This window comes from Rhinolophus sinicus, linkage group LG16, assembly GCF_036562045.2.
Source record: "Rhinolophus sinicus isolate RSC01 linkage group LG16, ASM3656204v1, whole genome shotgun sequence".
NCBI classification, from domain to species: Eukaryota; Metazoa; Chordata; class Mammalia; order Chiroptera; family Rhinolophidae; genus Rhinolophus; species Rhinolophus sinicus.
In genome coordinates this window covers 56,214-79,501 of record NC_133765.1, presented here as the reverse complement: position 1 = coordinate 79,501, position 23,288 = coordinate 56,214, and the positions used below count along the sequence as shown (strand labels likewise).

The 23,288-nt window shown below is 34.3% G+C and overlaps 1 protein-coding gene across 1 annotated transcript in view; it reads right to left on the bottom strand.

Moving 5' to 3' along the window:
- Positions 1-1,256: 1,256 nt before the first annotated feature.
- LOC109439476 (fibrous sheath-interacting protein 2) overlaps positions 1,257-23,288 on the bottom strand; it is a 45,544-nt gene continuing 23,512 nt past the window's right edge. The window contains exons 10-14 of the mRNA XM_074321784.1: positions 10,949-11,061; positions 10,094-10,139; positions 8,823-8,929; positions 6,664-6,727; positions 1,257-1,318 (exon numbers count right to left, since the gene is read on the bottom strand). Of these exons, the coding sequence (XP_074177885.1) occupies positions 1,257-1,318; positions 6,664-6,727; positions 8,823-8,929; positions 10,094-10,139; positions 10,949-11,061 (392 nt within the window). The remainder of the gene's footprint in view (positions 1,319-6,663; positions 6,728-8,822; positions 8,930-10,093; positions 10,140-10,948; positions 11,062-23,288) is intronic.

Genomic DNA, 23,288 nt, shown 5'->3' with positions numbered 1-23,288 from the left:
ACTAGGAAGTATTAGCTGTGTTTTGTTTGTAGTCTGTCCTGATGTTAGGCTGGGTGGGTGCAGCTAAAAGTATTTTATTCATATGAATTTGGGAGGGAGTCATGGGGAAGCTCCAAATTATGCATGGAGTTTTCCATTTTGGCTGAGCTAAGCTTTTTCATGAAAGAGTATCCAAAGTATTTGCTATGAAATATTCAAGTGACTCTGCAATCTTGGGTGGGGAGAATGAAGAGGCAGGAATTAAGACTTTAATATGAGGCCCCTCTTTTTTTATATAAAGAAGCACGTATTTATATTTTTGTTAATAAAAATGTACTAAATTAAAAAATGGTCATTTTTTACTCATGCTCACCATTCTCCCACCTTGTTCTGTTGCTTTCAACTAGACTAGTCAGTTTCCTTCCTTCTGCATGTATTACAGTGCTATGTGTTCTGTGAACACTCAGTCAGTCAGTCAAATTGACATCCAATCGTCCTAAAGTCAAGCTCCTTCCTCCAGGGAAGCTTGGTCTGAATATGTCAACCCTTTTACCACCTTATCCCACTTAACTTTACCCATTTTCATAGAAATTTGGGTTTTGTAAAATCTGTCTTGGACCTTATTTTGTGGATTGATTTTTTTAAAGGTATGTTTTTGGGTCTAAAATAATAGTCTCCCTCTTATTTAAAGTTGAGAAAACCATATATAAATACCAACAGAATAGGTGACCACCAAGGTTTGAGGAATGAAATTCCCTCAGACCCCAAAAATTTCTTTTCTAAAGACTTGTAATTTCTACCATTAGAGATTATTATTTTGGATTATACTGCAAATACCCTTTAAGAGAGGAATAACTGATTATCAATACTTACAGTAACCTAATTTACCATCCTTAGGAAGCCAATAATCTCAAAAAGCCAAAGGAATGGTATAAATTTCAAAGTGGAGAAAGGCAAAGGAACAAATTCAGATTCTGAAAACACACCTGAAGAGGAGAGGTCACAGTAGGACATACTTGAAAGTGGCATAACGATTCTGAATGTAGGGGAAGTATAGAAACCCAGTGGGATAACGAAATAGAGAAGGAAGAACACATTTACTTTGTCTATCTTACAGCTGAAACCTAGTGGTGAGAGTTTGCAAAAGACAGAATTTTCACTAATTACAAATAGAACTACAAGAATGAAGGAGCCCACATAATCATTTACTGTTGAATAGAGCTCATGTAATTATTAAAATATTTAGTTTATAATTACACATTAATTTCCTTAGATACTTACGTATTTGAGAAAATATGAGAAGGGAAAATTCCCTGGGCTGTGGCGGGAGCCTGAAGTCCTATTTATCAGGAAAAGAAAATTATAATTAGTTTGTATCCTGCCCCAGCAACTTGTAAAATTGTCATTAATATGCTATACTAGGTCTTCATTCTCTGTTGTCACTGCCTTGGTTAAAAGTCTCCAGAGACTCTACCATGAAGTCTTAATTCTTAAGCAAGGCATAAAACATAGCATACAAATCTGATGCTCTTACCTACCTATCCAGGGTCTTCTCTGGCTATTCTTTCAGATGGGTTCTGTGATCCAGACACACAGAATGACTTATAATTTCCTAAATATACCATGTTTTCAATGCCTCTGGGCTCTTGTTTTTGCCATTTCCTTTGTCTGGAGCACCTCGTTCCTTCTTTTAACTTCTGATGTTTTAGGTCTCATTCAGCTTGTGTTAAGTCCTCTAAAAAGCTTTCCTTGCAACTTGCCTAAGTAAGTAAATATCCTTCTCTATTTCTCCTTACATATGCTGTATGTTTCTATTGTAAAACTCATAATGCTATATTGTAATTAAGAGTTCACTCTTCTGTCTCTCAGACTATGATATAAACTTACCACTAAACACATATTATTTAATGTGATTTATTTGTTGAATGCATAATTTAAAATGGTTTATTTGTTGAATGCATAATTTAATCAGTATGTTTCCTCACCATTTATTCATTGATTTGTCTGTCAGTCTTTTCCCACTTAAGTATTGTCTAGCAAGACTCCATTCCTGGATTTTAGTAACTACTCGGGATGCAGATGACACAGGGAGTCCTTGTGCAGAACATCTCTACAGGCACACTGGATTCGTGTACGTCAATTATGCAACTATACAACAAATACAAGTTTTAGACAGAAAAAATGTCCTGGTTACAGAAAGTAATATTGGTAATTAGAGCCAATTCAAAGTCAAGTTTAAATGGTTACTCTTGTTTCTTCCAATAAATGAGTGAAAAATAGGTACACATGATATGTATAAAAATTCTTACTTAAATCCTATGAACCTTTCTGAGTTTGTTTCTGTAGATACGTTTTTGTGTGTGTTCAGTTTTGGAGAAGAAGTAATGGGAATTCAGAGTGCACTGACCTGAGAAATTAATCATGAAAACAATACTATTTTAAAAGCACAATAAAAAACAAACAAAAACCTCTTCTACAGTTTCTAATAATAAGCTGCAATGAATATTCTAAAAAAAATTGCCTAGAATTATGTATAAAACATTACAACCATCTTCTTAAAAATAGCTAAGCTTTCAAGAAGGTAAGGGAAATCTTTGTGAGTAAAAAATTTGGGGGAACACAAATCTGGAGTGGTAAGCAGTATTAAAGCTGATGTCTGTGCTATGAGTATTGGCCATAACTACAAACTTAATAGCAGATTAGAGGAGTTAAAGCAGGATATCAAGGGTAAACAAAATGGGGAATTAAAACTAAGAGCCCCTAAAAATATACTGGAACCCAAAGAGCTACATCTTCTGAGAAAGAGTGGTCTAGAAAAAGGCATGCCACAGAGGTAGCAGTACAAATAAACTATGTCTTAGTTTTAGCATGGATAGAGGAAGAAGAGTCATGGTAGGACATACTTTAAAGTGGCATAAAGGCTGACAGAGACACAGGGTATGAAGAATTAAGAGGATCCTGGGACCTCTTCTTGACACGAAATATTCTTTTTAATTGAAACTCTGTTCACAAAGCAATAATTAGTGTCTCATTCCTATTGGGCTCAACCCGAAGATCAGTGCACAGTACAGTGTGTGTGGGTGACATGGAATTTCAGAATTGAACTCTGTGCCTGTAAACGTTCCCTAAATAATTGTTGTGTATATGACACCTGTATAATAAAAAGTATTCTCGATAGAAAAAAAATAAAGTGCTAAGAAAAAATAACTGTCCCCAAGAACTTGTAAACCTAGCCATCATTATATCCCAGAACATGGGTAAAATACAGTTTTTATCAAATAAAATTTGAGAGTTTACTCCCAAAATGTATTCATTAATGATATTTCTAAAGAATGGATGTAATTCAGGAAGAATGAAAGTTATTCTATAACATATAAAATGCAAAAAGGAATGGTAAACAAAAAATGGAAAACACGTGGGTAAATATAAATAAAATTTGGATAAAAAATAGAACACGTAATTTAGCTAGTAAAAATTCAAAACTAAATTATTGGTTAAATATGATATAATGAATAAATTGTTCTAACTCTGACTTTTACTTTAAGTATCTATGTTAAAATTTAAGTGTAATTGTCAAAAGAAATATATAGTACACAATTTCCAAACCAGTAGAAGGAAAACTGAATTAAAAAATAAATTTAATACTCTAAAAGCAAGAAAAGAATAAAATACTAAAAAGAAAGGCAAACTGAAAGTACAAATAAGGCAGTAAAAAATCTTCCAACAATTTATAATTAACATAAATATAAGTGGCTAAAATTCAGTTAAAAGTAGTAAATTGGAAGACTGAATAAAACTAAAGCAAAATCTAGGGGAAGAGTGTTTACAGGAGACACATCTAAACATATAAAGACATTATGATTGAAAGCTGATATAGCTATATTGATATCAGACGTTTTAAATTTAAGACAAACATCATTTACAATGAAGGACAATGTATAATACGTAATAAGATCCAATTCACCAGGATAACCTTGGATATGTCTAATAACCCAGATCAACAAATTAAAAGCAAAAATGGACAGAGCGACATGGAGGAGTTGAGAACTATCTTATCATGTCCAATAATTTTTATAATGAAGAGTAAAAAAAAATTAAGTATATAAAATAATCGAACTGCACAATTAAACATCTTGATTGAATGGGAATTTTTAGAACATTGAACACCCAATTGACAACATTTATTGTTTTCAACCACACAGAACAGTAAAAAAAAAATCATTATGTGTGCTAAGCCAATAAAGCAATTCTTCATAAATTGCTCTCTTTATGAGAGTATAAAGACCGTGCTCTCAGTCCATAAAGCAATTAAATTGGAAATCAATCACAAAAATAAAACTAGAAGTCCAGAATGCTTAAAATTTAAAAACTAGTTCATGAATACAAAATAAGAAGATGGAATTTAGATATGATTTAGAAAAGAATGAAAATGTTGCACAGCAAGTGTTGCAGGACATTTAAAACTCTTACATATCACCAATTGTCACACATTGTTCTAAGCACTTTACAAATATTAACATATTAAATTGCTATAGTAATCTTATGAACTATGTACTATTATTATTCTCATTTTATAGTTGGAAAACTAAAGAACAAAGTTAAATAAATTGGCAAAACATAAATTTTAAGTGTTGGAGTATGGATTCAACTTAGCTAGTCTGGGGTCAGAGTATATGTCCTTACCCATTAGGCATACTGCCTTGCAATCATCTGATCTGTATGGATAGGATATATGATGACTTTATGCCAATAAATTTGAAAATTTAGAAAAATTGAATAAATTTACAAGAAAAGTGTAACTTGACAAAAACTTGAAAATAAATAGAAAATGTGAATAGTTCTGAATCACTAAAGTAATTAAATTTGTAGCTTAAAATTTTTTGTTCATTAAGAGAGCTAGGACCAGCTTAAATATTTTGCCAGTGATTTCTACCAAACATTTAAGGAATATATCATTCCAACTCTAGAAATTTCCAGAAAATAATAAAAGAGGCAGTGCAACTCATGAAGCTATTGTCATCTTGACAAGAAAACCAGACCAGGATACTATGAGAAGGGAATATTGCAGCCCAACTTCTGTCAAGAACCTAGATAATAAAATCCTAAAAAATTACTAGAAAACCTAATGTAAAAGTGTATGAGGAAAACAATACATAATAAATAGAAATAATTTAATCAAGCAATGCATCATTGCTCTAACAACAAAAAAATGAGTAAACAGATACATAGAATACATTTTTAAAAAGTGAACATTCAATGATTTAAAAAAAAATCTTAGTAGATTACAAACAGAAGGGTATTTCCTTAACCTGGCATTGTTATATACCAAGATGTTACAGTAGACATCATTTTATGGTGAATAATTTTAAGATATGTTTTCTAAAATCAGAAAGAAGACAGAAAGTCCACTTTCATCACTTTGTTTGCCATCTCTATGAAGGCCCTAAGAATGGGAAGAGTGCCAGAAATAATTTAAAACTATAAAATTACAAAGGAATTAACAAAGTTTTCATTATTTGTAGATGATATAATTATATTAAAAAACAAGAGAATCAACAGATAAGGAAGAATAATTAATTACAGAATTTGGAAAGGTTGCTGGACACATAATCATGACACAGAAATCAATTACATTTCTATAAGCAACAAGCAGTTAGATAATATACCATTTTAAATAACAACAGAAGTATTAAGTACCTAGGAATAAATCTAACAAAACATGTAGAAGGGCTATCTGGAGAAAATTACTAAACTTAATACAAGGTAAAGAAGTGTAATTTCCATTAAATAGAGTGACAGACGGTTTACATTAATGGGGAGAATCAGTATTCTAAAGATACCTATTCTCTATATATTGATTGATAGTTTCATTGCAATTTCAAACACCTCAGCAGTGTGTGTGTGTGTGTGTGTGTGTGTGTGTGTGTGTGTGTGTGTGTGAGAGAGAGAGAGAGATCAATTTCAAATTTGTTTGGAGGAAAGTAAGGTGATAATTAGCTAAGGCACTACCAGAAAAGAACAAGAAAGTGGTAGGAGTGGGCAGGTGGGGCAGAGAGTATGAGTTTTATTTCCTTTGTTGATCTCAAAATCTTATGAAGGATCAAGAGTGTGATACTAGCGCTATGACAGACAAACTGGTCTTTTGGAACAGGATACAGAAATCAGAAACAGATCCACACATATATGGTATCTGAATGTATTAATGATACAGCATTCCAGAGTGTATGAGTCACATATATTTATCTACATGTTGTATCTGTCATATATACATTCTGAAACAATACTTAAGACAAATGGAAAGGCATTCAATGTTCAAAGAAAGAGAACAATTAACATTAAAAGTGTCAACTTTCTCAAATGAAAACATAAAACTCCTCATTTTTTGATGTCTCTAGTATGTTTCTTTCACAAAGGCTCGCCAGACTACCCTAGGCAGACCTAGGCACTGTCTTCTCTGTACTTGCTCTGATTTGTTTACATACCTACTGTCTTTATTAATATTGGGTTGTAGTGATTGACATGACAGTCTCCTCACTTCACTGTAATAGCCCTGGATAAGAACCATTGGTTTTCTTAATTCAATATTTAGCACCATACCCGCCATGAAGCAGTTCAATAAATGCTCGTTGAAAGAATGAATTAAAATATTGCATAATTTACTCAGTAGCTGTTGCTGATATTTACCTGATTCACAGATGTAGTCTGATCTTTTGTTTTGTCTTTCACTCCAAACAGCATTTAGCTCCTTCTGTATAATCCAAACAATAAAACAAACATTTTAAAGGTCTTTTTATCGAGAGTTTGAAAAAAATATATATATATACACATATATATACAAAATATATATACATATACATAAATTTGAAATACAGAAATTTCAGATTTTGAGAACTTCCCTTAATTGTCACTTTTTAAGAAGTACATACATTTTGTGATTTTATAATACATCTATCATTTACAGAATTCAAATGTTCATCGTTGTGTCATAGGAGGTCCATAAGACCACCTACACATTTGGCGGTTGGTTAAGACTCATGGGACTCAGAATATACGTTTACTCACATCTAAGATTTATTACAAGAAAAGGATACACTGTAGGATAAGTAAAGAGAACAGACCCAGGTAAGTCTGGAAACATCCATGTATAGTCTTCCTGATGTTCTCTCTCTCCTGTGAGAGGCCATGCAGCAATAAGAAATGCAGGAACAGGTGTGCTATGTGTCTGCCCAGGGAAGTCCATTAGGAACTTAGCACTCAAAGGTTTTTACTGAAGGCTGGTCGTGAACACAGCCTGAATGCATCGCCAGATTCCAGCCTTCCCAAGAGAAAAGCAGATTTCGGCAAAAATTGTTTGCAGTGTCTAGGTATAGTGTACCACCCATTCAGTTAGGAAAAGCTCCATACCCATTGGGGAATGTTAGAATAGCCAAGTTCCCAAACACTGGCCAAAGGACAACCTTGCAAGCAGGCCCTTTTAAAGACAGCAGTGTCATGCCTCCTACGTTAACACTTCTCTGCCTAATAGTATTCACTGGTATTCCAAAACAACTGCACTGATGAGTAAGGAAGTTAGTCAACTCAATAAAACAAAAGCATAGGTGTGTTTTTTTTTAACAAAGTTAACAACATAGAAAAGTTTAGGCGGAGACTGAAGGCAGAAAACAGGTTTCCTGAATACATAAGGATGTCGCTCTCTAGACGTGTCCAAGAACTTGACCTGCTCAGAGAGGTAAATCCAGGACAAGAACTTCTCTTTTCTTCTTAGGTCTGAGAGACAAACATGAGCCACCACAAATACATTTTATGACAGAGGAAGCCTATATAGAAAATGTTGAAAACAGCGTAATTACTTATAATAAAAAGCCATTTCTCATAATAAATTAGATACTTGTGGACATATGATACTCATTGGAGATCAATGTGGGTGGTGGATTTAATATACCCATTACCCAAAAAAGGTCAATAATAAAATTTAGGCACTGTTTTATAAGGAGTTTATTTTTTTCCTTTTTTTTTAGTAAAGGACATATCCTTTGAAATCTATTGGACAATATCACAACTTCAAATGTCAAAGTTGTTAAGAAATCTTTTCCTGACTCATCACACTTAATGTAGATGCTGACATAGAACATTGAACTGTAAAATGTTTATTTATAATAAAACTCCAGTACAAAAAGCATATTATGGTAAACATACTACATTTTAGAAGTTATGCATAATATAATGCCATGTATTATGCGTTAGAGATCACAGAAAATGATGCCACTTTCTACCTTAATCAAGTAGAATTCATTTGGAAAGAATTTAGTAAATTTCCAGTTTATTGAAATCTCTTTCAAACCATGTTAACTCTTTAGCACAGTTGAACCAATTAACACTGTGCTACTAATAAAATTGAAGATGTGATTTTGACTTCTATAATAATAAGTTGGCAAGCCATAGAGAAAAAAAATTGCTACATCCAGCAGCTGAACCCTGACTCTTTGCTGGTAACTTTTCACCGCAGGTAACTGATCATAGGTCAGAAGGCAATGGGAAGAGATAGTATGACTGTCCCGGAATAATCCATCAGTACTAGTCAAAGCCCAATCAAAGAAATCCAATTTGATACTTCCTCTTAAGGCTGAAGGTACATACTGTGAACTATCATGATAGCCTATATTTAGGAAGACTATCCTAAGGCTATTAAAATTTTATTATGGCATGATTAATTTCAGGGAATAAACCTATTCTGTATGTTCACTTTATGAATGAAAATTTGTTATACCAATGATGATGAGGTACCATAAAATGGTACCTCATTTATTCTGTTTGCATTTGGGGCGAAAAACAATATTATATACCTCATGCTTTGTAGGACCCAAATGAGACTGTGAAGATCTGGGAATATTTCTTGTGGGTGAAGTTTGAGCCGATGTAATTGAATCTTTAGCTGAGATGTACATAGCTCCTACAGGAAGAAGAGATACGTTTAAATATGAGAAGATAATATTGCTGTAAGGAGGGTGAATATTAATGAATTGACCCAGTGTTCTCTCTGCTGAGAGGCCACAATCACTGGATTACCATAATAATGGATTTGAGTTGAGGAAGTACCTGAAAGAATACTATGACCTTTTTTGATATTCACAAGTTTTCAGTGGCTCACTATTACTCTCAAGGACAAGACTGAAATCCTTAACCTCTGATCTTAATCCATTTAATATTATGGCAGCTTAATCCCGCTAACTAACCTCAGACCATGGCCTGAATTAACTGTTTGCATTTCATTCAGTCTGCAGTGGAAAACCACTAATGACTCGAATAGGGGAATAACCAAAGCTATGTTTAGGGAGATTGCTTTCCCAATAAATGTATGGCAGATTAAAAACAGGAGGACAAAACTGGAGGAAGGGTACTGAAATAGTAGGGGATGGAGGAAACCAGGGCAGAAGCTATGGGCATGGAAAAGCAGAGAGGGTAAGACCAGTTAAGGAGGTAGATTAGGCAGAAAATGGCTACGTTGGAATGCAGAACACAAGAAAGAAGGAGTCAAAGATAACTCAGGTTTTGTTCCTGGGGGAAATAGAAGAATCAAGAAGATGATGAATTTGATTTTATATTGAATTTCAATGACCACTGAATAGAGGTGTCTGTTGTTTTCTATGTGTATATGTAGGACGTGCATGGATCTTTAGTGACTTCTGGAACCCTAACAAGGCAGATAAAAACTTAGTCAATGTGCTTTCTGCTCCAGGCTACGTAGGAAATAGGATGTATTGTCTGTGGGGAATTGATGGCAGTGGACCCCATAGGGACCTTCCTGGCTCAGTACCATAACCTACTGCACCACAATATGTCAGTAACTTACTTTACCTATCATTATAAATAGCCACAGCAGGGACCCTAACTTTTCCACAGTTTGCAAACTTCAAAAGCCATACTCATCAAGCAATCACTCAAATATATGGGCTAATTATAACATCTATATGCATAAACAAATTTATACCATGCTTTATTTTCTAAACAACCAACATTTTTATAATCAGGTAGAACAAATACCTTGGAAAACTATATAATGAAACCTCAATTATGTACTTAAGTAACAAAAGAATTATATTTTTCATTTTCTTACCTCTATCATTGCCAGTACTTGATTTTTTATTTATCACTCCATATTTCTATATGGTACAACATTAAAGAGAAAAGCATTCATGAGTAACAGAACTTCTGAAAAAGATTTTGCTTTCTATAACCCAAATAAAGATTTTCCCCCCCGCTTTATCCCCTCATTGTCTCATGAAAATTGTCTCAGGGAGAATACATCTTACTAACATCGTATGCTATCTTTCACAGGGATCTCAAATTTAACTACTTCAAAATTGAGTTCAATATGTAGCAATGCACAAATTTGTTCCTCCTGTTCCATATTTTGTTTAAATCATAGAATCCATTCAATGGTTGTCTTAAAAATTTAGAGTCATACAATTTGTCTCAGGGAAATACAATCCAACCCATTCCAATCCAATCTAATGCTTAATGAATGCATTGCCTCGACTCAGAATTTATCACCCCAGACCCTCTTTTGATTGTAATAACATTTTACTGTGTCTATGTGGCCCACTAGACAACGAATCCTCAAGTGATTATGGCTTATTCATCTTGGTATCCTATGTGACTTAGTTTCCTCATTTTCCCTTCCTCTGGCTTAACACAGGGCTTGGCCAACAGTAGATGCTCAATAAATATTAGGTATTAATATCATTATAATTGCTAAATATTTGCTTGGACTGGTTTCTGCTAAATTACATAGTGAGTGTAGCACAGAGGTAACTCCACACTTCAGGGAAATGGATCAGGTTTCATGAATAGACCCCGATATCCCTAACCAAAAAGTACTATGATAGTAGTGAAGGAGATAATTCATAGAAGTGAAAGTTAACTAGCTAAATTAATAATCACCATACAAAAGTTTGAGACAACTTTATACCTTTTCTTCAGTGCTATTATGTTGTGCATCTGTCTGAAAAACAGATGGAGCTGCTGAGTTTTTGGCATTCTTTGAACTACTTAGACATTGATGAATAGCATTTGCTGCAGGTTCTAAAAAGAAATGAAATAGAAACACTGTGGTTTTTTTAAACAAACAACTTATTGAAGTAAAACTGAAATACAATAAACTGCACTCATTTAAATTGAATAGTTTTAAAATGTCTACAACTGTGAAACCATCACTGCAATCAAAATAACATTATCACCCTCAAAAGTTTTATCATCCACCTTTGTAATCCATCCATCCCTCTCCTCTCATCCCCTGACAACACTGCTCTCTACCTCTCACACAAGCTTAGCTTGAATTTTTTTGAATTTTATATGAATGGAATCATATAGTATGAACTCTTGGCTTCTTTTACTCAACATAATGTTGCATGTATTAATAATTTGTTCCTTTTTATTTCTGAGAAGTATCCCATGGTATGGATATTTCCCAATTATTTATCCACTCACCTGTATTTGGGTTGTTTCTGGTTTTTGCCTCTTGGAACTAAACCTTTATGAATGTTCATGCACAAGTGTTTGTGTGAACATATTTTTTTTCATTTTTATTGGGTAAATACTAAGTAGTGGAATGACTAGATCATATGGTAGATATGTGTTTAATGCCAAACTGTTTTCCAAAGTGGTTTTACCATTTTACATACCATTCAGCAGTGCATTGGCATTTCAATTCTTCCACATATTGTCCATACTTAGTAAGCAGAAGGGAAATGGTAAAGATCAAAGTGAAAAATAAAAGAAGTAGAAAAACAAGAGAGAAAATGAAATAGCTGACTCTTTGAGAAGTTCAAAAACTGACAAACCAGATTGATCAAGAAAAAGAGAAGACACAAATTTTTAGCATCAGGAAAATTAGAGATAACAATACAACAGAGTTTATAAATAATACTAAAAATGATAGTAAAGGAATATTATGAAAAATGGGCAATAATTTAAAAATATAAATAAATGCCAGGGACAAATTTCAAGAACAACACAAACTACCTAATCTCATTCATGAATAAATAAATACTATGGAAAACCTAATATGTATTAAACAAATTAAATATATAATTAAAAACTTTTCCTCAAAGAGAACTCCAGTCTCAAATGACTTGACTTTGGAATTATACCAAATATCTAAGAAGAAATTAAACTAAGTCTACACAAACTCTTCCAAAAAATTGAAGAGGAGTGAATGCCTCTTCCAAATCATATTTTGAGACCAGGATCATTCTGATATCAAAATCATTATAGGATATTACCAGAAAAGAAAATCTCAGTCAATATTCCCCATGAACAAACATATAAAAAGTATAAATAAAATTAGCTGAAATTAATAATATATAATAAAGGTAATTCATAATGAACAAGTGAAGTTTATCCCAAGAATGCAGACTTGGTTTAACATTCAAAAGTAAGTCAAACTAATTCGCCACATTAAGAGAAAAAAGGAGAAAATTTAGATGATTATCTCAAAGATGTAGGAAAAAAATATGATAAAATTCAACACCCATTAATGATAAAGCCTGTTAGTGAACTAGGGATATGAGGTTATGTCCTTTCTCTGATAAAAGCTATCTTCAAATGTCTAGAGCCAATATTCTAATTTATATTGATCTCTTTCCCTTAAGTTTTGGAACGAGATTAGAATGTACAGTCACAATTTTGTCCATTGCCATCCTAGAGGTCCTAGCCAGCAAGAACAAGAAATGAAAGGTGAACCCAAATAAAATCCCAGAAGGCTATGTAAGGACCCTAGAATAACTAAGTCACCCTAGAAGCATAACAAATGTTGGAGAACTCAAACTTTGAAATTTCAAGCTTATTATAAACCTACAGTAATTGAAAGAATATTGCATTTACATAAGGACACACAAATAGATCAACAAAACAGAAAAGAATGTCCAGAAATAGGGTCCACCTATAGCTGTATCTACATATATCTATCTATACCTATATCTATCTATCTATCTATCTATCTATCTATCTATCTATCTATCTAGAGAGATAGTCACTTTATCTTTTCAAAAATGCCAATAAAATTCAATAGAGTTTGAAGAAATTGAAGGTGTACAAGATAAGCTTGGGTAATCTTCCTGTCTTCCCAGATAGCAAGGAAGCAATAAAAAAACACTAGCGTTATGTCATAAAGGACTCAAAGAGTTATCCTGAAGTGTCTCCAACTGGCCAGAGCAGTAACAATTTCAGCATTAATAAACACAAGAACGGCACCGTTTTGAAGCACATCGAGTTTATTTAAATCTGTGAATCCATAATGACACAAAACAAAACTAATTGCTCACTGTTGGAAGATGCTACTGAACCAATTCATTCTATTAAAAACTGGTAAATGATGGCAAAATATTAAATATTTGTCTGTCATTCCTAAGTATCCTATGTGACAATGTAACCAAGTAGTAGTTGAGGGGACGTTTCTCTTTATAGACGTATTCCAGCTAATCTATGAAGGAATTATAGAATCAAAATATCCCAGTTTTGCAGTCCCTAATTATTGAATAGATCTAGGCCTTGAATGCAGGCTGCTAATATCACAAAGAGAAAAATGAGATATTACATGCCTCTTAATGAAGACACACACCAACATTTATAAATCACTTTTGCTAAGGAAATTGAACCTAAAAGTGTATCTAACTAATATTTCATAGGAAATACAGAAGAAATAACGTATATAACTATACCACATAGGGGAATATGTGTGTGTGTGTGCGTATATATACATATATATACATATATATACACAGACATATATATATATATATATACCATTATTAAGAAACTTCAATATAACTGATATGCTATTGTATCCAGTCTTATGTGACTTGCTTTTTACACTCAGCTTTATGTTTCAGAAGTTTTATCTATGTGCTGCAATCATCAAAAGTCCAGTCTGTGAGGAATTCAACAGAAGCAACTCAGTTTCTTCAACAAATAAACTGTAATTTTAAAAAAGAGAGGGAGATAGAGGGATATATGGAAAGAGAACCTATAAAGTAAAAGAGTCTGAAAAGACAAGAAACTATGGCAGTGTGCGTCAATGTAGCTTCAAAGTAACATCAAAATGTTTTTGTGACATTCATGATATGGGGAAGTTAAATAATGATTAAATATTTGACTACATTAAAGAATTATTAATTTGTGCAATGTGATAATGGTATTGTGGTTCTGGTTTAAAAACTGACCCTTATCTTTTAGATACATGTTGACATATTGATGGAAGAAATTACATTATGAGTGGGAGGTGCTTTAAAACAATATGGGCAGGGAGAGATCAAGGGCCTAGACAAAACCAACGTCTCCACCTCTCCACCGTTGAAGTTGAATGCTAAGCACATTTAGGTTCTGTTGCTTTTTGTTTACATCTGAAGAATTTAATAAGAAAAGCTACAAAACTGTGGAAATATTTGCCACATAAATAAGACAAAATATTAATACCTTTGCCATCTCAAAAAGAACTCATACAAATTGACCTCAAATAAAAGTTAACAAAATATACAAACCATGAAGGAAAAAATGTAAAATTATATTACATTGAATTAAGAACTTCTGTACATCAAAAAAATAAAAATAGAATAGAAGCAAAACACAGATCAGAAGAAATTTGCTGTATGTATATATGTACATATGTGTGTATGTAATAACGAATGTCTAGTATGACTAAAAACGTCTTTCAAATTCATAAGGAAAACAACCCAGTAGGAAAATGGACAAGAGATTTGAAAAGATAATTTCTCAGAGGAGGAAAATGGACAAAAGATTTGAAAAGATAATTTCTCAGAAGAGGAGAAATCCTATATCTAGGCATACAACCCTTAGAGAATCTCTTTTCAATGAATACCGGGAATTATATATGTACAAGAATGTTCAGTGCAAGATTATTCAAATAATAGATACTAATTTCATCAACAGAAAAACAGATGTATAAATTGTGGTATATTTACACAATGGGATAGGGTCAATAATGGAATGAAGTAAAGTGTCAGACAGTACACAGATAAAACTTCTGAAACGCTGAGTGTAAAAAGCAAGTCACTGGATACAATTGTGTATCAGTTACATTAAAGTAGCTTAATAATGGTATCTATACATATATGTCTATATATATAGTTTAAGGATATACACTCATGTAGTAAATATATTTTACAAATAACAGTTAAGACAATCACCAGATTTGGAGGGCAGTTTTCTTTGTGGAGGAAGGAGGTCTGCTTAAGGGAAATTTGGCAAAAGATAAAAACAGTTTGAAGAAACCCAGTGGATGCTAAAGTGGGGGGAAACAAAAACAATGAATTCTACACCAAGATACATCATAATCAAATTGCTGAAAACTAACTTCCTTCCAAAAACAAAAAAAAATCTTAACCAGAGAAAAATGTCACATGACTTGCAGAGATCAAGAATTCAAATACTGCAGATATCTCCTCAGAACACAATGAAGTGGAACAACATTTTGAAAGATCTGGAGGAAAAACCTTATTAACTTACAATTCTATATCAAGTGAAAAGAGTATCTTTCAAGAATGAAGGTAAAATCTATTCTTAGATGAAGGAGAACTAAGATAATCCAGTGCCAGAAAATCTGTTCTAAAAGAGATGTTAAGGAAATCCTATAGATTGAAGAAAGAAAAGAAAAAGAAAGGAAGGGAGGGAGCAGGGGGAGGGAGGGAGGAAAGCACAGAAAGAAACCTGGCACACCAAAAATTGAAGGGCAACGGAAATGAAAGTAGTCAACTAGATATGGTAAGATTATTCTTCCCCTATTTTGTTATTTAAAACAAAATTTATTACACTGTCTAAGTGGATGTTTAATATATAGAGATATAATGCATAACACAACCAAAACAAAGGTGAGAGAGATAAGGAGTCTTATATAGTGGTAAGATTTCCACATTCCACTTAAGGATCTAAAATGTTTATTCATAATTGATTGTGAAAAGCTAAGTACATTGTTATCTAGAACAACCACTAAAAAATCTGTACAAAGAGACAAAAACAATATCCACGGACAATGGAAACCAAGTTTTAACAATACCATGTACAACAGTACCAAAAACGAACTGTTTATGTGCAAATATAACATAACATATACAAGCTCTCTATGCTGAAAACTACAAAATGTGTATGGAAGAACTGAAGGGCAACCTAAACAGAGATACTATGTTTATGGATTGGAAGCTCCTGTAAAGACTTTTTGCCCCCTCAGATTGATCTATTTTTATTTAATTTACTCTATTCAAAAACCCCAGCCTGTGCTCGCTTTGGTAGCACATATACAAAAATCCCAGCATAATTTTTGTAGACAAGCTGATTGTGAAATTTACATGGAAAAGGCAAATGAATTAAAATAGCCATAAAAATGTTGAAGAAAAAAAATAAAGTTGGTGGAATTATACCTAATTTTAAGACAATAAAAAGCTACAGTAATCAAGGCAATGATGAGGGATAGACACATAGATCAATCAATGGAACAAAATGAAAGAAAGGCAAGTCACAGACTGAGAGAAAATATTTGCAAATCACATATCTGAAAAAGACTTGTATTCAGAATATGCAAATAACTCCTAAAACTCAACAGTAAGAAAACTACCCTATTAAAAATGATCAAAAAGCTTCAAGCAGTAGTTACAATAGGCAAACAGAATAGGAATAGATATTCATCATCATTAGCTATCAGGAAAGTACAAATGAAAACCACAGTACCACAGTGAGATAGCACTACATCTATTAGAATGGCTAAAATAGAACTTAGTGGTAATACCAATGGTTGCAAAGATGCATAGCAAATGGATCTCTCATGCATTACTGATGGAAATGCAAAATGTTATAGCCACTCTGGAAAACAGTATGGCAGTTTTTTATAAACTTTAACATACATTTACCATAGATCCCAATAAGTCCTTGTTCATACAAAATGCTGAATACAACAAATATTGCTAATCTTTCTATCCATAAACAACAAAACCTAGAAAAAAAATAAATTTCTTTGAGTGGTGAATGCATAATCAAACCTTGGTGCTTATATATAATGGAACACTACTCTGCAATAAAAAAGGAGTAAACTATTGACACATTCAATAACTTGAATGAATTTCCAAGGCATTCTGCTAAGTAAAATAAGCCATTATCAAAAGGCCAAATATCATATGATTTCATTTCTAAGACATTCTCTAAGGGGTAGAGGGAACTATAGTGATGGAGAACATATCAGTGGTTACCTGGGGTTATTAGTGGGAGTGAGGAAGGTGTGACTTGCAAAAGGAAATTTTTAGTATGTTGGAACTATTCTTATGTGATTGTAGTAAAGGTCAACCAATCCATACATATGTTAAAATTCATGCAATCGTACAAAAAATTCCATTTTGCTCTTAAGATAATTTAAAAACCAAAATAAATACCTGAGGATATGTTTTTGAGAATGACAACGTACAGAGACAAGGTTAGAAGCAGGGACTATAGGGAATTCAGGGCTCTGAATGCTGCTTGAGAGTTGCTAGCAGTAAAATGTAGGGCAAACTGCCCATAAGGAAAAAAAAGGATGTGACCCTCTCAGAGTTCATAGTTAAGGTTCAGTGATAAAATGGAAAGTAGGAAGGTTTGAATTTGATGAATGGGAAGGGGGCACTTCTAATAATAACATAACCTGTGATGTCACTGTGCATTTCTAAAATTCACAAAAAAAGATAGAAATGACTCACATACAACTCTACCCTATTAGAGAGTAGATATAGATAGAACACCCCCCCTTTCCTTTATGTATCAATACAGTTTCAGAATGCATCTTTTAATAGACTATGTCTCCTAACTATGCTTAAACGTGTAGGTCTGATTCCTGGACAGTTGTGCCAGATAGATTGGTAAATTGGTGAGGCTGGAAACTATTTTCCATCTACCATCCTTTCTTTCAATACTTCTGAGATTATTTGACATCGGTGAGACCAGTTTGAGCTGCATTAAACACTAGAATTTTAGATCATTTTGTGTGAGGTAATTGCTTTAGAGACTGAGCTTTTAGTTTTACTGTCTACATTTCAATAGATGTGGGGCTGGTGTGGTCATTGTTGTGTGTGCTGTAAGAACTCATTGGTGTGCTGTACAAAAATCTCTGAATTTGAAAATGGAATCCATAAAGCTTATAGTTGGATTGATGTCATAAAATGGCGGCGTGAGGAGAGCCTCTGTAAAGCTCCCCTGGAATTTACAACTAATCAAACAATAATAACGCAACAAAGGACTCCCTGTATACCAGACAGGCAAGACGAAGAGGCCCACTTCTAAATTCACATAAAGGGGGGTGAATCGCGTGAGCCGGGGAGGAGGGAAGGGAGAAGTGCGGAGACAAAGCCCCGCGGGCGCACGACGCAGACCTGGCTCAATGCTCAATGCTCCAAGCTCGCTGCATCCCAGAACTACCGAAGCTGCGGGAGAGGGAAGAACTCGGACTGCCAGGGCTCCACTTGTGACCCACGGGGCTGAGGGGGCCGCATATAACACGGCTGAACCAAAAGCTCACGGCAGAGACCACGGAGAAAAGACTCAGGGAAGAAGACTGAAAACGTTGTTTTAATCCTTCACTGCCAAGCAGAGAACGGAGCCTTAGGCACTGGGACTAGCCACCCCCTCCCTACTTTCCCAGAGCTTGCCCCGCCACCAACTGCCCAGTGCTAGAATTGGAAAAGTAGCGGTGTCAGATCAAAGGAACGGAATAGTTGCTGTTCTGAGAACTGCGGACCCCAGAAACAGATTCGCAGCCCTACTAGTTCTGGCAAAGGGAAGGGAGCTGTAGAAGCAGGACCGTCTGTGGTGATGGTCACAACCATTGCTCTGGGCCACCTACGACAACTCACCCGCCCCCTACCCCACCTATCTGGGTGGATCCCTGCAGGAGTAAACAGAACTGCTGAAACATACGGGCTCTGAATCTGGTGCAGGAAGAGTTTTGGAACTTCAAAACCTATCCGAATATCCATACGGACACTGTGCCCTGTGACCCAGGTGAACTATAAACAGAGGAGAAGCCCATCTCCCAGGGAATCCCCCCATTGTGTGAGAAGCTGCAATAATGCAGAGAAAACATAGCACGACCGTGTGAGAGAGAAAAAAAAGGCTGCAGTCAGAGAAAAAAAAACACATTCTACCAACAAGTACTGGAAAAAAAAAAGAAAGACCTCTTTCTATCAACCTGTTGCAGAAGCCACTCCTGTAGATGTCTAGGAAGAGAAATCCTAAATCAGTAATTGCCATGAATAACCAAGGCAACAAGACAGCTCAGAAGGAAAGTGAAAAGTCTCCACAAAACGAACTTAAAAATACGGAAATATGTGACGTAAATGACAGAGAATTCAAGATTGCAGTTCTGAAAAAACTCAACGAGCTACAAGAGAACACAGAAAGGCAGTTTAATGAACTCAGAAACACAAAGAACAACATGAGCATTTTACTAAAGAGATTGAAATTTTTAAAAAGAACCAAATAGAATTTCTGGAGATTAAGTACTCAATAGAAGAAATTAAGAATGAAATAAGCAGCTTAGGTAATAGAGTTGACCAGCTGGAGGAAAGAATCAGTGACATCAAAGATAGAGAACTGGAAATTACACAAATGGAAGAAGAAAGAGACTTGAAACTTAAAAGAAATGAAAGAACGCTACAAGAACTTTTGACTCCATCAGAAAGAGCACTATAAGAATAATGGGCGTACCAGAAGGAGAAGAAAGACAGAAGGGAACAGAGAATATATTCAAACAAATTGTTCATGAGAACATCCCAAACTTCGGGACAAAACTGTATCCTTGAATCCAAGAAGCAAATAGAACACCTAATTACCTCAATCCCAACAGGCATTCTCCAAGGAACCTTGTATTGAAGCTGTCTAAAACCGACGACAAAGAAAAAATCCTCGAGGCAGCCAGGGAAAAGAAGACAGTAACATACAATGAAAGCCCATTATATTATCATCAGATTTTTCAGCAGAAACTCTATAAGGCAGGAGGGAGTGGAACCAAATATTCAAAATATTGAAAGAGAGAAATTATGAGCCAAGAATAACATATCCAGCAAAGATATCCTTTAGCTATGAAGGAGGAATAAAGACCTTTCCAGACATACAGAATTAAGGGAATTTTCTAACACATGACCTGCACTACAAGAAATACTAAAGGAAGCTATTCGACCACCATCAACAGGGACAATTTGTGGCAACAAAAACATAAAAAGGGGGAGAGTAAAGGCCAGAACCGGAATATGGGAATGGAGAAAGTAAGTGTGCTGAGACAATGGAATACTCTAAATATCAAACTTTCTTTTACCTAAACTTAAGAGTAACCACTCAAAAAAATTCCAGAACTGAAATATATACTGTAAGAAACAGAGGGAAACATCATAGAATACCACCACAGAGAAATAATAGACAACAACAAAAAGGCAAATAAACAATGGAGACACAGCCTTACCAGAAAACTAAAGATAGAATGACAGGAAATCCTCACATATCAATAATCAGCCTAAATGTAAATGGACTGAACTCACCAATAAAAAGGAACAGAGTAGCAGATTGGATTAAAAAACTAAACCCAACCATATACTGTCTCCAAGAGACACATCTCAGCTACAAGGACAAGCATAGACTCAAAGTGAAAAGGTGGAAATTGACACTCCAAGCAAATGGTACCCAGAGAAAATCAAGTGTAGCCATAATGATATCAGATGAAACAGACTTCATGGTGAAAAAGATGACAAGAGACAAAGATGGGCATTTCATAATGGTGAAGGGGACTGTACAACAAGAAGACATAACAGTCATCAATATTCATGCCGCCAATCTGGGAGCACCGAAACATACCAAGCAACTAAGGGCAGAACTAAAGAGAGAAATTGACCAAAACACAATTATACTAGGGGACTTAAATGCATCATTGACCGCTATGGATAGATCATCCGAACAGAAAATAAATAACGAAATAGTAGCCCTAAATGACACATTAGATGAAATGGACATAATTGACATATATAGGGCACTTCATCCTAAAACATCAGACTAAACATTCTTTTCTAGTGTACATGGAACATTCTCAAGGACAGACCATATATTGGGACATAAAACTAACCTCAGCAAATTTAAGAAGATTGAAATCATACCAAGCATATTCTCTGGCCACAAGGCTTTTAAATTGGATATCAACTGCAAAAAGACAGCAGGAGAAAACACAAATACATGGAAATTAAACAACACACTTTTAAAGAATGACTGGGTCAAAGAAGAAATTAGAGGAGAGATAAAAAGATACATAGAAACAAAATGCAATGAAAATACATCCTACCAAAGTTCTTGGGATGCAGCGAAAGCAGTTTTAAGAGGGAAATTTATATCATTACAGGCCTATCTCAAGAAACAAGAAAAATCCCAAACAAATAACCTCATGTTACACCTTAAAGAACTAGAAAAAAAGAAGAACAAGTGAAACCCAAGGTCAGCAAAGAAAGGAAATAATAAAAATCAGAGCAGAACTAAATGAAATGGAGAACAAAAAGACAATAGAAAAAATTAATGTGACAAAGAGCTGGTTCTTTGAAAAGATTAACAAAATTGACAAACTGTTGGCTAGACTCACTAAGATAAAAAGAGAGAAGACACTAATTAACAAAATCAGAAATGAAAATGGGGAAGTTATCACGGACACCAAAGAAATACAAAGGTTCATCCAAGAATACTATGAAGGACTATATGCCACCAAATTTAATAACCTAGAAGAAATGGACAAGTTCTTAGAAACATATAGCATTCCTAGTCTGAACCATGAAGAACTGGAAAATCTAAACAGACTGATCACCAGTAACGAAATTGAATCAGTCATCCACAACCTTCCCAAAAGCAATAGTCCGGGACCAGATGGCTTCACTAGTGAATTCTACCAACCTTCAAAGAGGATCTAATACCAATCCTGCTCAAACTCTTCCAAAAAATTGAAGAAGAGACAGTACTCCCCAACTCATTTAATGAGGGCAACATTACCCTGATACCAAAAACTGGTAAGGACAACACAAAAAAAGAAAACTACAGACCAATAACTCTGATGAATACAGATGCAAAATTCCTGAACAAAATTCTAGGAAATCGAATAAAACAATGCATTAAAAAGATTATTCATCACGACCAAGTGGGGTTCATCCCCGGGGCACAAGGATGGTTCAACATACGCAAATCCATCAATGTGATACATCACATAAACAAAATAAAGGACAGAAATCATATGATTCTATCAATTGATGCAGAAAAAGCATTTGACAAGACACAACATCCATTTATGATTAAAACACTTAATAAAATGTGTATAGAAGGAAAATACCTTAACATAATAAAGGCCATATATGACAAGCCCTCTGCTAATCTCATAATTAATGGAGAAAAACTGAAGCCCTTTGCTCTACGTTCAGGAACACGACAGGGATGTCCCCTATCACCTCTGCTTTTCAACATAGTGTTGGAAGTCCTTGCCAGAGCAATCAGGCAAGAGAAATAAATAAAAGGCATCCAAATTGGGAAAGAAGAAGTTAAATTATCACTCTTTGCAGATGACATGATGCTATATATAAAAAAACCCTAAAGACTCCACCAAATAGCTATTAGAAACAATCAATGAATACAGTAAAGTTGCTGGCTACAAAATCAACGTGCTAAAGTCCAGTGCATTCCTATATACTAACAATGAAATCTCAGAAAAAGAAATACAAAAAACAATTCCTTTTGCAATTGCAGCAAAAAGAATAAAATACCTAGAAATAAACTTAACCAAGGATGTGAAGGACCTATATGGTGAAAACTATAAGACATTTTAGAAAGAAATTGAAGAAGACAAAAAGAAATGGAGAGACATTCCGTGCTCATGGATTGGAAGAATCAACATAGTTAAAATGGCCATATTACCCAAAGCAATATACAGATTCAATGCAATCCCCATCAAAATCCCAATGGCATTTTTTTTAAAGAAATAGAACAAACAATCATCAGATTTGTTTGGAAACACAAAAGACCCCGAATAGCCAAAGCAATCTTAAGAAAAAAGAACAATAATGGAGGTATCACACTCTCTGACTTTAGCTTGTACTACAGGGCTACAGTAATCAAAACAGCATGGTATTGGCAGAAAAACAGACACATAGACCAATGGAATAGAATTGAGAACCTAGATATAAAACCACATAAATATGGACAGATAATTTTTGACAAAGAAGCTAAAAACATACAATGGAGGAAAGACAGCCTCTTCAATAAATGGT